The 18,454-nt window shown below is 50.8% G+C and overlaps 1 protein-coding gene across 1 annotated transcript in view; it reads right to left on the minus strand.

The window, feature by feature from the left end:
- CEP104 (centrosomal protein 104) overlaps positions 1-18,454 on the minus strand; it is a 40,941-nt gene that overhangs the window by 5,099 nt on the left and 17,388 nt on the right. Inside the window, exons 8-20 of the mRNA XM_012807379.2 lie at positions 18,288-18,443; positions 16,424-16,651; positions 15,473-15,670; positions 14,661-14,828; positions 13,421-13,594; positions 12,250-12,426; positions 9,032-9,238; positions 8,603-8,710; positions 6,261-6,297; positions 5,875-5,947; positions 4,913-5,021; positions 3,317-3,455; positions 3,062-3,129 (exon numbers count right to left, since the gene is read on the minus strand). Of these exons, the coding sequence (XP_012662833.1) occupies positions 3,062-3,129; positions 3,317-3,455; positions 4,913-5,021; positions 5,875-5,947; positions 6,261-6,297; positions 8,603-8,710; positions 9,032-9,238; positions 12,250-12,426; positions 13,421-13,594; positions 14,661-14,828; positions 15,473-15,670; positions 16,424-16,651; positions 18,288-18,443 (1,842 nt within the window). The remainder of the gene's footprint in view (positions 1-3,061; positions 3,130-3,316; positions 3,456-4,912; positions 5,022-5,874; positions 5,948-6,260; positions 6,298-8,602; positions 8,711-9,031; positions 9,239-12,249; positions 12,427-13,420; positions 13,595-14,660; positions 14,829-15,472; positions 15,671-16,423; positions 16,652-18,287; positions 18,444-18,454) is intronic.

Here is an 18,454-nt window from a genome sequence, read left to right on the forward strand (position 1 = left end):
CTCTGCTCTCAACGTCCCTCAGGTCAGGACAGCGCTCTGTTCTCAGCCTGTGGGGACGCTTCCTTCCCTTTGCTTGGTAGGATAAGGGGCAACAAGATTTCACTCCCAATACTGCCTTTCCTGCAAGCTATGTGTCCTTTGATGATGTTTTATTATAAAATGTTACTTTTCAGAGTGTGGTTCAGTAGTGCTGAGCACAGCAACGCTGTCATCTGTGTATGTGGCTGTGGTCGCTCAGCGTGGATAACTGAGAAAGGACGAGAGATAGGGCAGCAGTTCAAATCGGATGCCAGGGACGAGCCAGGAGGACGGAGGCCCCAGCTACTTCAGTAACACTCCTAGTAGGAGAACAACAGACAGTCCCCAGGAGAGGACGTGGGGCCACACGCAAGTATCAGCACAGGTAACAGAACGAAGACAGGAGTGACACCATTTACCTGCCCGTCCTAACCCCTAAAGATAAACAGAGGGAGGCAGTGTCTGTGCAGGTAAGAGCTGCTTATGTTTGTAAAAAAAAATAACCAGAACAATATGCCGTAAAAATATGCATCTCTGGGGGGGAGTCTGGAGAGGTAGGTAGGGCAGGACAGCAGCTTGATTATAGATGTGGAGACGTGTATCTTATATGTGTAGTAGAAATTAATTTTTAACAATTCAACATAAAATTAAACAAGCCTGTGTTTACAGTTGTGGCGTAACTAACCGGGACTCTTCCTAGTGACTTCAAGGCAAAGCCACTGGGCTCCATGTCACTGGCGGGATGTGTGCTCAGGACAACAAGTGGGACAAATCTCACTCCTCACAGCCGCCTGCCTGCCTGCTGTGGTGGGTGCTGCTGCTCCCGGCTGCCCCAGCTGCAGAACCAGGTCTCTAGGGGTGTAAGAAAGGAGGTGCAGGTGGAGGAGGGATGGGTGGGTAAATGATGTCACTCACAAGCATAGAGCTGCTTCTGGCTCTGTCCACCCAGTACATGGGTCCCTGGTGCTGTCCTGAAACATCATTTCCTGCTACGGGGAACCAGGCTGATTCCAGGCTGGGGCAGGAAAGCGTCTCAGACTGAAGGAAGCTGCGGTGAACTGGTTCATACCAGAAGCCTTGGGGGCCCAGCTGACGAGCTGTCACCAGCCAGAGTTGGTGCAATTCACATGCCACTAAGGACAGTAACTGTGGTGACTGCACACGCCCCACAGTTTAAATCCAAAACAAAAGCAAATCAGCTGCGCCTGGATGACACTAGCGACCTAACTGGTAAACAACAGAAAAGGATGAAACCGTGTTCCTCCCTTTCCACTACAGCCGAGCCCCGGGAGAGTGCGGAGCAGAGGGGCTTCTGCTACAGAAATGAAGAACGAAGCAGGTGAACGGGGGTGGGGTGGGGGGGACGACGGCATGAGGAGGCCTGAGCACCAGCAGTCACCTGCCTCCTGAGGGACGGAGCCACACCAACAGGAAAGAGTCAAACCGGGCACCTGCGAGGCCACAGGCCCCACCTCCACTGTACAGTGACCAGGGGGCAGAGCAGCACGCTGCACCTTCCCACCAGGTGCTGCCCCTTCCCACCAGGTACGAGCACAAAGACAGGTCATCAGATAAACAGCAAGGACGCCGCACAGGGGAAGGAGCCTGTCTGAAAGACACCAGCGGACCGCAGAGCAGGGCCTTCTGTGGGTCCTGGCAAACGTGCCTCTGATGCTGTGAGACAACCGACAGGGCACAAAGCCTGGCGGGCTGAGACGGTGCTGCTGGGACTGTGAAGGAAGGCCTCATGTGAAAGCTCCACACAGGAGCCCCCAGACAAAGCAGCTGCCTGGGTCTGTCTCAGCAGGACAGGAGGGACATGGTGGCCAGGCCAGCAGTTGCTCCAGGGTCCCTGGGACTCTCCTGTGTACTTCCTGATGCATCTCAAGTTTTCTTTCTTTTTTTTTTTTTTTTTGAGGCAGAGTCTTACTCTGTTACCCAGAGTAGAGTGCCATGATGTCATAGCTCACAGCCACCTCAAACTTCTGGGCTTGAGCCATCCTCCTGCCTCAGCCTTTGGAGTAGCTGAGAGTATAGGTGCCTACAACACCCAGCTAGTTTTTCTATTTTTAGTAGGGATGGGGTCTTGCCTGTGCTCAATCTAGTCTCAAATTCCTGGTGATCTATCCACCTCGGCCTCCCAGAGTGCTAGGATTACAGGCATGAGCCAGTGCACCCAGCCATAGCTGGTTTTCTGGTAAGGGAGGGAACTGGATGCTTGAGCAGAGACACAGGGCTGAGAGTGGCTGGGCCAGCAGTTCTTCCCTCTGTTTACTACGTGAGTTTTCTACAGTCAGGGGAAAGCTGCAGAAGACTGCTGCTTTGGGCCATCTGGGTGGCTCCCTGTCTCAGAGAGCAGGGCAAGGAGAGCCTGGCAGCAGGACACAGCAGGTGGCCCCCAGGTGGCAGAAGCTACAAAGGGTGAGGTGAAGTACCGTAGCCAGACATTGGCTCCAAAACTGTGCCCTGAGCCGACCCCCTGGGGCTCAGCACCCACTGCCTGGCAACAAGAGGTCATGGCCAGCCTGTCATGTCACATAGAGGGTGCAGAGCCACAGTGACAGATACACAGGCTTATGGCCACCCTGTCATGTCAGATAGAGGGCGCAGAGCTACCGTGACAGATATGGGGCCTTGGGTCCCCCATCCATCCTTGACACCTCTAGTGCCAGAGGAGCAGAAGTTGTGGAAAGGATAGGGTGGGCACAGAAGAGCCTGCTGGTCATATGCACAGCTTACGTTGGACAGGGAGGAGGCCTTGGACAGAGAGTACAACTGTCAAACCAAACTGGCCAGGATCTGGCCAAGATGCCCACGGGCCTCTACATCTATGAAAGCAAAGAGCAGAACAAAATCAAACCCCTGCATGCTGCTACGCCAACAAGCTGAGACTCCTTAATGAACTGTTCACAAATGTCACACAAGGAAGGCACGTGGACACTGCACCCTGAGTGGGTGATTGGCTGGCTTTGGCTGTGACCCAGCATCAACCACATCGCCACCAGCAGCAGCAGCAGCTCCCTTTCCCAAGCCAGGCACTCACCTCTTCCCCGGGGGTGAAATTCTCATGGCACAGAGGACAGCGGTTTGCCAGCTTCTCTGGTTTGGCAGCTGAAATGATTTCAAAAGGATTTTGTCACTCTTATGAAACTTGGACAAGGAGAAACACAGGATGCGTCACCTGCCCGCCCGTCAGATGCTCTGTCATTTCCCCCAGCCCTTGTCAATGCCCCATGGCAGCTGTGCTCGCTGGGAGGACACGGGTGACCAGAGGCCAGGGCCTAGACGCAGCACTCACGGTTACAGTCCTTGGCTTTTATGTGTCTGGGCAGCTCTTCCTTTAAAACAGCCTCGCTGCAACGGTAGCACTTCCCAAACCTATCCTTTTTGTCACATTCTGTCAGCAGGTGCTCCGTCAGGCTGGAAATCTCCACCACCTGGTTGTGAGACACAGAACACAGCACGCTGCTCAGACTCTCTGTGTCGCCTGCATGTGTGGACAAGTCACAGCCCTTTATCTCTGCGCTTGTGCAGAGCGTCTGGAGTCATCTACGCTTCCCCAAAGAACCCATGTCCTTCCTTTCCTGTCACCTTAACATCACCTAAAGGCAGCTCTGAGGGGTGGACTTGAGTGTGATGCTTGGCGGGGGGCAGTGTGCTCAGTGAGACATGTGTGGCTCTGGGCTCGAACCCTTGATCCTCTCTGTTGCTAAGAATGAACACAGAGGGGAAGGAAGAGCCTCTAACCCCACAGGACTCCACGCACCATGGAGATGCCACGCCCACACTGGGCCGGCCCTAACTGCTGCTGCTGGAGTCACTGCTCAGAGGGCAGGGCTCAGAGTCTTCCTTGCGAACTAGAAGGTAAACTTCCAAAGATAAGCCTGGAAGCTTCAGGCTTTCCCTTTGACCAAGACACAACGGACTGAAGGAGGGATAGTGTATCAGAGAAGAGATTAGGAATTTAGGGTAGGGAGAGATTTCTTACACAGGACACAAAAAGCATGAATCCCCAAATAGACTGGGAGGCTGGACAACACTAAAATGAAAAACGCTATTCATCAAAAGACACATTAAGACAAGGAGAATACAAGATGAGGAAAGGAGAGGACGGTCACAACACACACCAGACAAGGGCTCTTGACCAGACGTGCAGGGGCGATTACCAAGCCACAGCAAAGAGGGTCCACCCCTCAGATGGGGAGGGGGCAGGAGGCGGAGGAGGGCAGCCAGGGGTCCACAGACAGATGGAAGCACAAGTGGAAAGCCCGCCAAGTGGCAGGAGCACGGCCGCAGTGGTGCTGCGGGCACGGGCAGTGCTCCTGGCTGCTGCTGGCTGAGCAGGAGCCTTGCATGGCATCAGCTCTGTAGCTGAGCACAGCAAGCAGCAGGCCCCACACAAGCACACGGGGAATAGTCCAGGGCGCCTCAGTACTCGCACCACCAGTCTGCCCAGCACATCATTCCTAATGGTCCCAACCAGATACCCGGGGTCTCAGAAACGGTGAGTGGGTGACTAAGCTGTGGCCTCCCGACAGCGCACACTGTCCAGGAAGGGAGAAGACACAACACCCAGTGGTCACGCCTCTTGTGACCCTGTTTATGGGAGGCTCAGGGAGCAAGCAGCTCTACTCTGTGGAGTCAGAGCTCAGATGACACCACTGGCCGTGAGGGGCGGGGGCAGTGGCGATGGTTGTTCCTGGGGGAGCCCTGAGCTGGCACGCAGGGCTCAGGGTCTGTGCATGTCTATAGGTGCGTGCTATGAGTCAGGGACTCTTCTCATAGCCTTTCCTCTGAAAATACAATGACGTGTGATATCTCTGTGGTTCGCCCTTTCAGAAGCTGGGTGCGCAAGCCACTGGTGAGTGGTTCAACCAACTGTGCCCAGGCTGACCTGTTTGCAGTGCTCACATCTGGCCAGCATGAGGCAGTGCTTCCAGTAGTGGAGATCCAGGCCTTCCTCTGTGAAGGACTCACTCCTCTCCCCACAAAAAATACACAAACTGAAAGAAAACAGAAAAGTAGCAGGTGAAGGCAAAACTCTGTAGTTCAGTGACGGTCACCCTGCTCCTACCCCACCGGCAGATGCTTCCTGCCTGCCACATGCACTGCCCAGGCTGCTCTGGTGGCAGCAGCTGGAGGGGCTGCCTGTCAAAGTGTCCCAGAAGAGTTTTTGCCAAGTAGGTGTTTGAAATAAATTAGCTTAAGATCCCTTCAAATTCTAACTGAGCACTTGTAAGTAAGAAGGGATGTTTTAAGCCACACAAAAAAGACAAAGATGGGTGGCACCTGTGGCTCAGTGAGTAGGGCGCTGGCCCCATATACCAAGGGTGGCAGGTTCGAACCCAGCCCGGCCAAACTGCAACAAAAAAATAGCTGGGTGGTGTGGCGGGGACGTGTAGTCCCAGCTACTCAGGAGGCTGAGGTAAGAGAATCACCTAAGCCCAAGAGGTGAAGGTTGCTGTGAGCTGTGATGTCACAGCACTCGACCAAGGGAGACAAAGTGAGACTCTGTCTCTAAAAAAAGAAAAAAAAAAAGACATTGCCCTTAAATTTCTTGTAGGCCCGTTTTGCCACTGTTCAACACTTCAGCACTGAAGTCTTGGTATTTTGTCGCTATGACATTGTGTGCCTGTACAGCAATATTGACAAGTAGGCCGTAGCTTCTGTTGGGGTAACGACAAGGAAAGTTACCTCGACTTACTCAGAGTGCATGCTGATTACTTTAGAAAGAAATTTTCCTAGCCTTTAAAACTGCTGAAAAGAGCCAATTAATTCACATAATCACAACGACCCGAGAGAACGTCTGCATTTCTGGTGTCTCACGCAGTCGGCCCCTCTGGCCCGCGGACTCACTTGTCTAAGTAGTGGCTGTCTGGAATTCCCACAGCTTGAGCTTCAGGCAGGGCTGCTTTCCTTCCTTGAGAATCTGAAGAGATTAAAAAGAAACAGTTCTCACAACTTTTTGTGGAAATTACTTTCTAAGTTTTAGTAATCAGTCTGATGGATTCTTTTTTTTTTTTTTTGCAGTGTTTTGGCCAGGGCTGGGTTTGAACTCCCTACCTCTGGCAAACAGGGCCAGCACGCTACTCCTTGAGCCACAGGTGCCGCCCCTAAAGTATTCTTTTACAAATTAAAGAGGTAGCACCAGTTTAATTCAGCTCTAAACTGGCAGAGAGCAGGCGCTATGGACAGACCTTTGCCCAGCACGGGAAAGGGGCGTTCCAGGGGCATTTACTTACCCTGAATCTTTGGCTTCATAGCATCACTTTCTTTTTCCTAAGACACAAAAACAGAAAGGTCAGTGGCAAATGGCTGCAGTGTGGGCAGGAGTCTAGCTAGGATATGTTTTGATCCTGAAAGCACATTCCTAGGTTTTGATTTAGAATTTTTACTGACAAGTAACACAACTGTGGAAAGAGATCTGGACACTCCCTCCCAGCCTTTGCTGCAAGCCCCTCCCCTGGGCCTCAGCCAAGCCACCCAGGGAAGCAGCCCTAGTAGAGACCACCCATCCCCTCACGGTGTCGCCTGTCACCACCCTCTCGCCTGTCACCACCCTCTCACGTGCCCCCCTCTCAGTCTGGCTCCCAGGACACCTGGTTTCCTCCCCCTTCACTGGCTTCTCCTCGGACACGTGTGGACTCTGCTCCGTTCTCTCCTCTTTTTTATCTGTGCCCATGCTAATGGCCCTGCGTCCAGCACCCAAGCACCCCTAACGTAAACTCGCTGCTCTCCCCCTCAAGCCCATGGCTGCTCAGTCTTCTCATCACAGACTCCACGTCTTGTCTTCAGCCCTTCTGGCCATGAAGGCTGCCTCCTCTTCCTGACAAGTCCTGCAGGCTCTGCTTCTGGAACCCATGCAGATCAACCTCTTCCATGTCCCCACGGCCAGCCTACTGTGGGCATGCGCTGTAAGGTGTCTCCCTGCTGCTCCTCATTCAGGGGCCAGAGGGGCCCTTAACGTCCCCAAGGTAACTGCCTTCTGTCGGGAGCACTGAGCTGCTCATCTCTGGCGTCCAGGCTGCTCCTTGTGCACAGCTGTGTGGCTTCCCTGAATGTGCTCGGCCTGTGCCTGGAGCTCCCTGCTCTGCCTCATGGCCAGAGGCTGTCCCTGCAGTACCTCCACGTCTCTGTTCACCAGCCCCACTGTTCCCTCTGCCTTTACGACTCCCATCTCCGCCCTGGTCTCCTCTGCAGCAGGCACTGCTGTCCTGCCTGCTGTGCACACACTCTCATCCCAGTTAACTGGGACTGCTACCTCCACTATGGAGCTGAAGGTCCCGGGGGCAGGATTTGGTCTGCCTGTTCACTGATGCATCCCTATACCTAGAACAGTACCTGTACATGGTGAGTCCCTTACAAGCATTTTTTAAATAAATAAATGATTTAGGACTTAGAAATTCTTTGTAACAAGGTGGATTCCTGGGAGCAGAGGGAGGCACCTGATTCTGGGCTGTCTCCGCCCATCTCTCCTGCTCAGGTGTGCTCATGATGTAGGTATAGCTCTACTTCACAGGTCTGAGTGGAGGGGTTTCCTCCTAGCTACGGAGCTGCCTGCTGGCTGCAGGGCTGTGCTGCTCTGGTTTGCCGGGCTGGGCTCTCCCGCTGCAGCTCCTGGGCTGCTCCCCAGTTGTGCTCACAGCCTTGAGACACTTTCTCTAGTTTCCTTCCTGCCCCTCAGTCTCTAAGAACCACACGATCTCTACTGACACAGAACTGCCAGGTGGACCAGCCATCTAGGTCTGACGGGGGTGAGGAGACTCTCCCAGACTTTTATTTATTTCTTTATTTGGGCAGAGTCTCATTATGTCACCCTTGGTAGAGTGCTCTGGCGTCACAGCTCACAGTGACCTCAAACTCGGGCTTAAGCGATTCTCTTGCCTCAGCCTCCCAAGTAGCTGGGACGACAGGCACTTGCCACAATGCCTGGCTATTTTTTGTTGTAGTTGTCATTCTTATTTAGCAGGCCTGGGCTGGGTTTGAACCTGCCACCTTTGGTGTATGTGGCTGGTGCCATAACCACTGTGCTACGGGTGCCAAGACCCAGACTTTTAGTTTTAATGGGACCAGGGACAAGTCGGTTGTCCTGTATCTAGCACGTGAATGATGTGTTACAAAAATGAATGCCACCTGCCATACTTATAGAAAATTAAATTTGAGGCTGGGCGGGGTGGCTCTCACCTGTAACCCCAGCACTCTCGGAGGATGAGGCAGGTGGATCACTTGAGCTCAGAAGTTCCTGATTAGCCTTAGCAAGACTGACACCCCATCTCTAGCCAGAGCTCTCCCTTGTCTCTGATGGTGGCTGGGCGCTATGGAGGAGAGGGATTCTGTGCCCAAGGGCTGCTCTGAACCCCTGCAGCCCCAGCTTGCTCCAGCCCATGGGAACAGCCAGGAACTAACACTGGCTCCAGCTCCCCGTGGAGGACTTCTTTTATTTATCCCCAGATTAATTTTTAAAAATAATAAAGAATAAGGCTATCTGTTTGCATAATCACATGAAAAATAGATCAGGCACGTTTGCTCTACATGACAAGACAGGTGTCAGCGGAAGCCGTGGGTGAGCGGCAGGGGCTCCGACCTGGATGTCAGCCTCTGCCTCCCTCAGCATGGCCAGCTGCCCCTGCAGGGCTTTAATTTCTTCTTTCTTTTGTTTTTCTGCTTCTTCTACAGCTGCTTTTTTCTGTGCCTGGTAAAAAAATTATTTTTTCTTTAGAATAGCTTTTTAGGATAATCTTAGAAATTAGCAGACAAGTTATAAATTACATTTTTTATAATATTCTCTGAGATTAATAGCACAATTAGGGTTAAAGGTGAATTCTTCAGATTAGTTGAATAGCTTTCCTCTTGGTGATGGCTGTCACCATGTGCAGCCCGGGGTCTCAGGGGTCTCAGTACAGGGGCCTGTACTTCTCTGTAAGCGGCTCCTTATGGGGCCTTGCTCTTTATTTCAGCACCAAGGAACTTTTCAAGTACAGCATCAGCTCACAACTTCAAGAAGTTAACTTACCCTGATTTCAGCATCTGTAGGTCTGCCATCTATTTTAGCAAATCCCTCAAAGATGGTCTTGTAGAGAACGTTCTTGCGTGTGTTGCTGTCATCTGGAGGAAGGTACTCTAGAACAAAAGCCTGGTGCTGTTTATACATGTCCAGAATTATTCTAACCGCTGTCTCTCGAACCTCATACACTCTATGCTCCAGCGCACTCACTGAAAACTAAAAATAAATTTGGGAGGGTTTCTGTTATTGATTCTTAAAATAACAAAATCAATTTCTTCCAGTACAAAAGAAAGATAAGCACATTATAAAAATTTGAAAAATAAAGGAAAAAAAAAAGAAAACAATAGGCCCACAACCCCATATATCAAGATACAGAGAATTCTCCTCAGCTGGCCTTACATTCACAGTTCAACTCATGGTTACGTTCAATTTCTGTTTTGTTTTTTCTACTTAACATATAAAGTATTAGAAAGCAGTCCAAACATACAGAGGAAAAGATATAATAAACCCCATGACTCCGTCACTTCCATCTGACCAGTATCACAACTTCACCGTTTCTGTTTGGGGTCATTTGTTTTTAGGACACTGGGCACTGCAGCAGTGGCGTCCTTCCCTGTGTGTGGCTCCCAGGACACTGTCGCCTGGTGCTCTGCGGCAACCACTCCCCTGCAGCCAACATGCACACCAGCCTGTCTTCATTTAGTGACGTCACTAACAGTGTGCTGGGCGTGCCCTTCTGAACCTGTTTTCCCACTCAGCATCACCGTTTCGAGATCTGTGCACACTGGGTTATCCCAACCGATTTCTTTCACTTCAGCCGCCCTGTGGCCTTCCGTCATAGGAACACACTGTTATCTGTCCACTCACAGGCTGACGTGGATGTGCTTAGAAAACTGACATCTCCATGACGGCCCTTGGGCATCTGGGGCTTCCTCGCTTCTGCCAGCTCAGACTGAGCCAGTCACTCTCAGGCTTCATCTGGACCTTGTCATTTCCAGCAGCCACGGCACCTCTGAGAAACTTCACCTGAAGGCCCCACACTCCGACCACACTCCCGGCCTCTCCAGGTTTCTTTTTCTGTGCTTCTTCCCTGACAATGCTTCCACCCTGTATGACCCTCAGTCCATCCCCACCACCTGCCACCATCCCTCATGGCCCACACGTTTTCAAAGCCCTCAGCATCAGGCTGGGACTATACAGGCCATCTCAGCAGTGCCTTGTGGCATTCACATGGCCATTTCTCCTCCCTGGGCATGGCCAGGTGAAAGTGGACGTGCCTGTGGACTTGAGAAGCAGCTGGCCGCTGCCCTTCAGCCTCTGGCCACACCCAGGGCCCTGCGCTGTGCAGCTTTTCCTTCAGCCTGCCTCTCTGCCCCGCTTCTCGCCTGTTACCCAGGCTGTGCAGAACTGCCTCCTCCCGTGATGAGCGAGTCGCGCCCTGCCCTGTCTGTGGCAGCCCTTCAGCTGTGCACTGAGCCCACGCCTTGGGCCATTCGAGGACTTGGCTCCCACTGCTACCCCTGGCCCGGCACCTATGTTTGTCAATTCTTTCTTCTTCTTTTCTGTTGGAATTGTTCCTACCACTGTTTACCTCAGGCGTCCTCAAACTACGGCCCCCGGGCCACATGTGGCCCGCCTAGGACATCTATCTGGCCCGCCAGGTGTTTTTGCCGCCGCTGCCTGTCCTGCTTAGCAGCTGACTCATCCTGGGGCCCATAGTCTGGCCCTCCAACAGTCTGGGGACAGTGAACTGGCCCCCTGTTTAAAAAGTTTGAGGACCCCTGGTTTAGATGGACCAAAACACAACCATGTGCTCAACAAACCAGTCTCCTTCTCCTCCTTGGTGCTCCTGTCCCATCCTTTTCAGTCCCTGGCAGTGAGGACAGGCCATCTTGGTCAAGGGGAACTTGTGTGGAAGAGGCTTAACCCACAACACCCCTATGCACAATCCTCCAGTCACTCTCTTTACTGAGGAGCCAGGGAGGTCTTATGTGGAGGCTGGTGTCATCACACTTGAAGGACACCGGGTTGCTGGATGACAGCATGGAGCAGGGGACCCTCTACTCTTGCAAACTGCATGAGACCACAATGAAAGAGCAGCAAACACACGTGGTAGCCACGGACAGCTCAGTGTCTGTCACTGCAGCCCAGCTCCCTGGCACTGATGCTCACACTGACAGGGGGGCGGGCATGAGAATTAAACATGCGGGGCAGGGGGGACAATGGTACCTGTTCTGCAAGGCAGAGGCAGGAGAGATGCTGACACCTGCTATGCTGGGCAGGGACAGGAGAGATGCTGACACCTGTTATGCTGGACAGGGACAGGAGAGACAGTGGCGCCTGTTCTGTGGGGCAGAGCAGTCACTGAAGCTCTTGCCACCTACAGTTCAGGTGGTAGAGTAAGGGCTTATTCTGCTTTTTGGGCCAGAGTGCAGTGTCATCATTGTAGCTCACTGCAGCCTCCAACTCCTGGGCTCAGTTATCCTGTGAGTAGCTGGAACTACAGGTGCCTGCCATTCTGCCCAGATAATTTTTGTAAGTTTTTGTAGAATTGGGATCTCACTATGTTGTCCAGACTGGTTTCAAATTCTTGGCTTCAGCAGATCCTTCTGCATCAACCTCCCAAAATGATAGGATTACGAGCCCCCTTGCCAGGCCCAGAGTCTTTTCATTTCTACTTGCAAACTGCTGCTTCTCTCCTGAGCTCATGTTTCTTTCATAGAGCTTGTCAAGGCAGCCAGCTAGAGCCCAAACACAAGACCTTAATCATTTCTGCCCATGTCTCCTGGTGCTGCAGCTCAGCAGGCCCTTACGTTTCGAGTACTGACATGACACTCGACGGAAGTGCCCATTGCACATTTAAACTTCAGCTTTGGGATGCTCAGCCCCTAAGTCTAATGCAAACATTCCAAAACCTGAAATCAGGAACCCTTGTGTTTTCAAGCATTTCCGATAAAGAATATTCAACTGGCACCAACGGTTTATGACTGGTTCCCTGCCCTCACCTCCCAACAAAGATCTGTACACACTAAGCACCAAACGATGGAGTTACAGACAGCAGGCCGAGCGCAGGGCCCTCACTGGTTAGCCAGGACAGTGTTGTTTTCTGAAAGCTCTCATTCATTCCTTCATTCCTTCATTCATTCAGCAGGCCCTGAGCAGACGCTGTGCTGCAGGCGCTGCTGTAGTGGGGGGCCGTGGCGGTGAGTCCCGGGAGGCCCACTCACCTTCATCACGTTGTCCACAGTGAAGCCGGAGCTCTCAGTGCCCAGGTCTTTCAGCAGCCGGGCCAGGAGCTCCATCTGACTCATTGCCAGATGAGCTGAAGAGTTTGCTTTTAGTGGCTGCACCAAGTAAGATGGAATAATTTGGAAAGACTTCACTTCTTTAAACAAGGCCATTTCCTATAAAAAGCGAACATGATTTAATTCCCATTAGAAGATGCTGGAGGCATTTAGTACAACTTAGCAAGACCTTCAGACTAAACCCTGAAGGGGAAAATAGGGAAATGCAACAGGACAGTTCACACAGCAGCAAACCATCCGTCCGTAAGCTCATATTTCCATTTACAGCACAGTGAACTGAAGCATGAGAAATAAAACGATCACTGAAGATTAATGAAGGTTTTACAGAAAACAAAACTAAAACGTGGTTTCTGCTCTCAGAACTACTCAACCTTAAGAAAAATATTTTATAATTCCTAAAATTCTAAAAGAAATTAGTTTTGCTGCTAGAACCACCTCTATTTTAGTGTTTATTAAATATCAACCAGGAGTGACACAGCTAAGGTTCTATAGTTAATACGATTCCTGGGGTTAAGACGGACAAGCGTGAGTGTCATTGCACACTGTGTTTCAAACAAGTCTATCATTAAGACATTCATCATTTAACGAGACAGATATAGAGGAAACAATGATAAAATTTACAGCATTTAAATTGCAATATAGAAAAAATACCATCTAAGATCTCTAGGCTCGGAGCCTATGGCTCAAGCAGCTAAGGCGCCAGCCACATACACCTGAGCTGGCGGGTTCAAATGCAGCCTGGGCCCGCCAAACAACGATGGCTGCAACCAAAAAACAAAAAAAGCTGGGCGTTGTGGCAGGCGCCTGTCGTCCCAGCTACTTGGGAGGCAGAGGCAGGAGACTCGCTTGAGCCCAGGAGTTGGGGGTTGCTGTGAGCTGTGATGCCACAGCACTCTACCCAGGGGGACAGCTTGAGGCTTTATCTCAAAAAAAGAAAAACGAACAAAAGAAAACACAAGGAGTGTATGAAAGTGCGTCATCAACGGTAATTCATAACACTGCTGAGAGAGGGAGCCATGCACGGTACTGAGAAAGTCAGGAATCTGCAGGGTGCTCTTTATCTATATTTCAAACTCTACAGTGAGGTTCAGACCTGAATGAAATTTACAGCCATGACACGGAGGCGGGCGGAAGAGTCCCCCGTCCTGGTGAGCAGAATGGGAATGGTCCTCTCCACACAGTGAGTTGCTTCAAGTTTACCCAGCCTGTGTTTAGGGATATATTGAGTGATGATCATTTTCAACAACTTCAAAGAAGCCTGGAAGACCTGAGAGAAAAGTGATAAAAACAGGTGAGCTACTATACTGGAATTCTGAGAAAGTAAACATGACACTTACTGTTAGTAACAAATATGAACATTATGTTGAAAACTGCATCTTGGGTGGCACCCATAGCTCAGTGGGCAGGGTGCTGGCCACACATACTGAGAGTGGTGGGTTCGAACCTGGCCCGGGCCAGCTAAAACAATGACAATTGCAACAACAACAAAAAACAGCCGGGCATTGTGGCAGGTGCCTGTAGTCCCAGCTACTTGGGAGGCTTAAGACTCTGTCTCAAAAAAAGAAAAAGAAAATTGCATCTGTCTGAAGGGCTGAGACACCCTGTAGAGTGGTGTACGATAGCATCATAGCTCACAGCAACCTTTCTCTTGCCTTAGTTTCTCCAGTAGCTGGGGAGGCGCCCACCACATCACCTGGCTAGTTTTGCTCAGGCTGGTCTCGGATTCCCTAGTTCAAGCAATCCACCTGCCTTGGCCTCCCAGAGTGCTGGGATTACAGGTGTGAGCCACTGTGCCCAGCCAGCCATGAACAGAACACTGCTTTCTAAAGGCCGCCCCCTGCACATGGAGGATACAAGTTGTTACTTCACTGTGTGATAAAGCACTCAACACAGTCCCTTGATACTAAATATCTATGACTCCTGCTTCAACGGGTACACTCCTATACTGATGCATACAATGGTGTAACTGTGGAATATTCATTCTTAAGGGCTTAACAGTAACTCTCAAACTCCGCAGGTTTTGTGAAATATAAAAACAGGCACTGAACACTGGTCTGCAGCAGTGAATCGGGCCTCTGCCAGCACCTGGCTGTGAAGACCATGGAAAAGCTGACCCTGCTGGGACCCCGAGGACGACCCAGGCAGAGGTGGAGTCCACAGACCTTTCATTTATAATTGCTCACATGCTCTATTTCTTGCTAGAGAACACTAATTCTTAGTAATACTACTGAGCTAGAGTTGGCCACTGTGTCAACAAGTCACCAGCTGGCCATCTCTCGAGCTGTGTGACCTCATCCTCGGATGCTGCAGCCAGGGCCAGCGGAGGGACTCACTGGGCTCACAATGTCCTTTATGGCTCTTCGGATGAGGAAGATGGACGCTCTCAGTATGTTTTTCAAATCTTCTTTTGGAGTTCCAATGGGCATTTCCATCAGCTGTTTATACAAAGCAAGCAGCGCGTCCTCTCGGTATGACCACGTCTTGGAATACGCCCCGGCAACCTGCCAGGAACAGGACCTGGCTTTATACAAGGGTTGTCATTTTCACAACATCACACAAACCACCCTCCAAACACTTTATAATTTGAAGGCTTTTGTTTTGTTTCTTAAAACTAAGAAGAATCTTTTCTAAAAACAGAACTTGTAAAGAATATTTATATTTAGAGAAATGTTTTTACTGACAAAGAAAATTTAAGATGATTAAATAAGGAATATTTATCCTCAACACTTTCCACTGGAATATGGAAGTATTAGAAGCTCCATCAAGTGGAGCATTTCACACCTGAGCACCAGGGGAGTAAACCTGTGGGGTCATTTCTCCAGGGAGATTAGTCCATCTGTGCTCTGCGATTGTTTTTCACTGGAATCAGTGGGCATTCGAGAAAGTGGGCTGATGTTTTATATAAGTCCTGCGATTACCAGAAATACCAAGTCTTAAATGAATACTTGTTTATAAAATCTGCAATTTTTAGCTCATGTTTTTGGTGTTTGATGTTATTAATAATTTACAAAGACTTTCCAATTCATCAAGAATGACGAGAAATCAATAATATTACAAACACAAAGCCCTGGCTGTTCCCCTTTGTGTGTGTGTACGTTCATATATATGTATGCGCACAGCCCCCACAGCCCCCTGCCTTTCTTACCAAGGTCTCTCCTAACACGTCGATGGCGGAGCTGGCTTCTCTCAGAGCTTTCTCTGTCAAGGGCTCCGGCTCCCCTGAAACGGCCCCTTTCTGTGCATCCCTGACGTCTGTGTCACTTACTTCTGGCTCCACCAATGCGTCCCCCTGCTGCTTGCGAATAGCTGGAAGTGGCCGCTCGTCATAGGGCAGAGACTCCACCTTTGGTGTATGGAGAACAAGGAGAGCCCTGTGCAGGTTGAGGTGCTTTCCCTCCCACCCCAATGTGACGGTCACCAGCAGGCTACTGCACCTGCTGACTGGGTCTGTAAGCTGTCATTGTGCTAAATACCAGTATCATCAGGTTAGAATAATTTATACAATAGAATGTAACCGAGAAAATTAGATGAGGCTTTCCTTTCCTTTCTAAACTTATTATAGATATAATGAAAAAAGCAATGTAGATTCTGTTTCAATTACTATTTACTATTGCTGCTATTACTAGTAGCAATTTCAGTTCAGTTGACATAAGATAAAGATTATTATCTTTTCTAATAAGATGTCTGTTATTTTCTTAGTTTACTGCTTAAAAATAAGTATCAAGCCTGATTTGAATAAACATGTTCATTACTGGGGCCTTACCATTTAAAACTGGAAGACACGGTTAAAGACTCTTTAGCCCAGCTTTCTCTGCCACGCCTGTGAAAGCTCTGGGCAGACAGCTGTCTACTGCAGTTGTCCCTCAGGGTAAAGGACGTGCAGGGCACAGGCTGAGGGGGAGGCCTGGGGTGCCTGACTGTGGACACGGTCTCCTACACGAGGAGAGGCCGACAGGTCTATTGCTCATGTTGTGCTTGGTTCTCCTACAGTGGAGGCCAAGAGTCGGCTTGGCTGTGTGGTGTACTCATGTATCCCGCCCACTGGGTAAATGTCTGTGGAACAGAGGGGATACCGCTCTGAACCCCAGCTTCTTACATTGGTCTTTGGAGGCGGCTCTGGGGCAGGCAGTGACTGGCCTACTGCAGGGTGCTGAGGAGACACAGTTAGAGAATACGATGAAGGCTTTTCCTGAAGGAAAGGTTCTGCAAACTGGTTTTCTGTTCTTCTTTCTTCCGGCTGTGGTAGTACAGGCATCAGCTTTCGCTGGCCAGGGCTGCCAGAAGGAACAAGGGGCTGCGGGGGCAAATCGAGAGGTCTTCGCATCTAGAGGAAAAAAGGGACAGTTAAGTTCAAATGCCTCTGCCACCCATGACCTCACTCTCCCAGATGAGTAAGAAACGGTATGCTGGAAAAGGACCTCTGGCACAACAAGAAGTTTTAAAATAAAGGAAAACTTTGATGGAGAGTGACAATCTGGGTGAAAGTCCCACAGCCACACTGCACTTGCCTCTCTTGTCTCTCGTGGTCCCTTATGAAAGGGACAAACACGCCCCAAACACCAGCACAGGAAGGAACACTTGTGCGTGCTCACGACAGTGTGTGCAGCTTGTCCACACACGCGCCCTCAGAGAAGCAGCGTGCTGGGGAGGAGGCACCTGGGCTGGACCTGAGTAGATTTGTGATTAAAGTCTGGTGCTGCTGTCCACTTGTCTGCAAAGGCAAGTGGGATCCTGGTGCTGTGGCTGTACAGTCTACACTGCCATGGCGCCAGGTGCTGCAGACACTAATGCTTACTGGTTTTACTTTGTTTTTGAGACAGAGTCTCACTATGTTGCCCTCAGTAGAGTGCCATGGCATCATAGCTCACAGCAACCTCAAACTCTTGGGCTTAAGCAATTCTCTTGCCTTAGCCTTCCAAGTAGCTGGGACTACAGGTGCCCGCCACAACACCTGGCTATTTTCAGAGACGAGGTCTGCGCTCTGGATCAGGATGGTCTCAAACCTGTGAGCTCAGGCAATACACCCGGCTCAGCCTCCCAAGTGCTGGGATTATAGGCGTGAGCCACCACACCTGGCTGACACTTACTTTTTTTTTTTGAGACAGAGCCTTGAGCTGTCTCCCTGGGTAGAGTGCCATGGCCTCACAGCTCACAGCAACCTCCAACTCCTGGGCTCAAGCGAGTCTCCTGCCTCCGCCTCCCAAGTAGCTGGGACTACAGGCGCCTGCCACAACGCCCGGCCATTTTTTGGTTGCAGCCGTCATTGCTGTTTGGCGGGTCCGGGCTGGATTCGAACCCGCCACCTTAGGTGTATGTGGCTGGCGCCTTAGCCGATTGAGCCACAGGCGCTGAGCTGACTCTTACTGTTTTTACCCTCATGTAAACTGAGGCAAAGAACTCATAAGAATTAGCCATCACACAGCTAGAATGGTGGAGCCTGGATTTGAACCCAAGCAGTCTAGCTCTAGAGTGTGTGCTCTGAACCACCGCCCGTGTCTCAGGGTCTCAGCCTCCCGACCTGTCATGTGGGATGAATACCATCTGCCTGCATGACTTCCAACAATCACAGCAGGATTTCTTACATGAAATGCCCTCTCCATATGCAAAGCCATCAGCATGACTCCCTCCCTCTAGCCTTACAGTGCTCTGAGGGGTGAGTGGGGCAGGGTTACCATTTGATTTCACAAAGAGGAGGCTGGGAACAGAGCTAAAGGACTTACAGACAGAAGCGCAGGGCCGCTGTCTCCCTGAGCCTGACTCATTTTCGTGCCACTACTGTGAATCCTCCTGAGAGAAGGTACCATGGCAAAGACCGAGCTGACCTATTACAATAGCCCCTGTGCATTATAAAATCTTTTGCGTTTCATTTACAAAACAGACATCCAATGGTATGAGCACCATAGCTGTCTCTCCTCCCCTAGGCTCCTGCCCACCCCCTTGCTGGACGGCCCTGCACCCACCAGCGCGGCGTCCAGGAGGCTGTGCAGCTCCAGCTGCCCGTACACCTGGGCACGGTACTGCTCCATCTGCTGCTTCTTCTCCTTGGCCAGGTCGTAATCTTCCTTCTCCACTGCACAGCGTTTCTCCACCTCGTACCTCCCAAGGCGCTCACCGACCTGGAGCCCAG

Source organism: Otolemur garnettii, unplaced genomic scaffold (assembly GCF_000181295.1).
Source record: "Otolemur garnettii isolate 467f Iridium unplaced genomic scaffold, OtoGar3 scaffold00067, whole genome shotgun sequence".
Taxonomy (NCBI): Eukaryota; Metazoa; Chordata; class Mammalia; order Primates; family Galagidae; genus Otolemur; species Otolemur garnettii.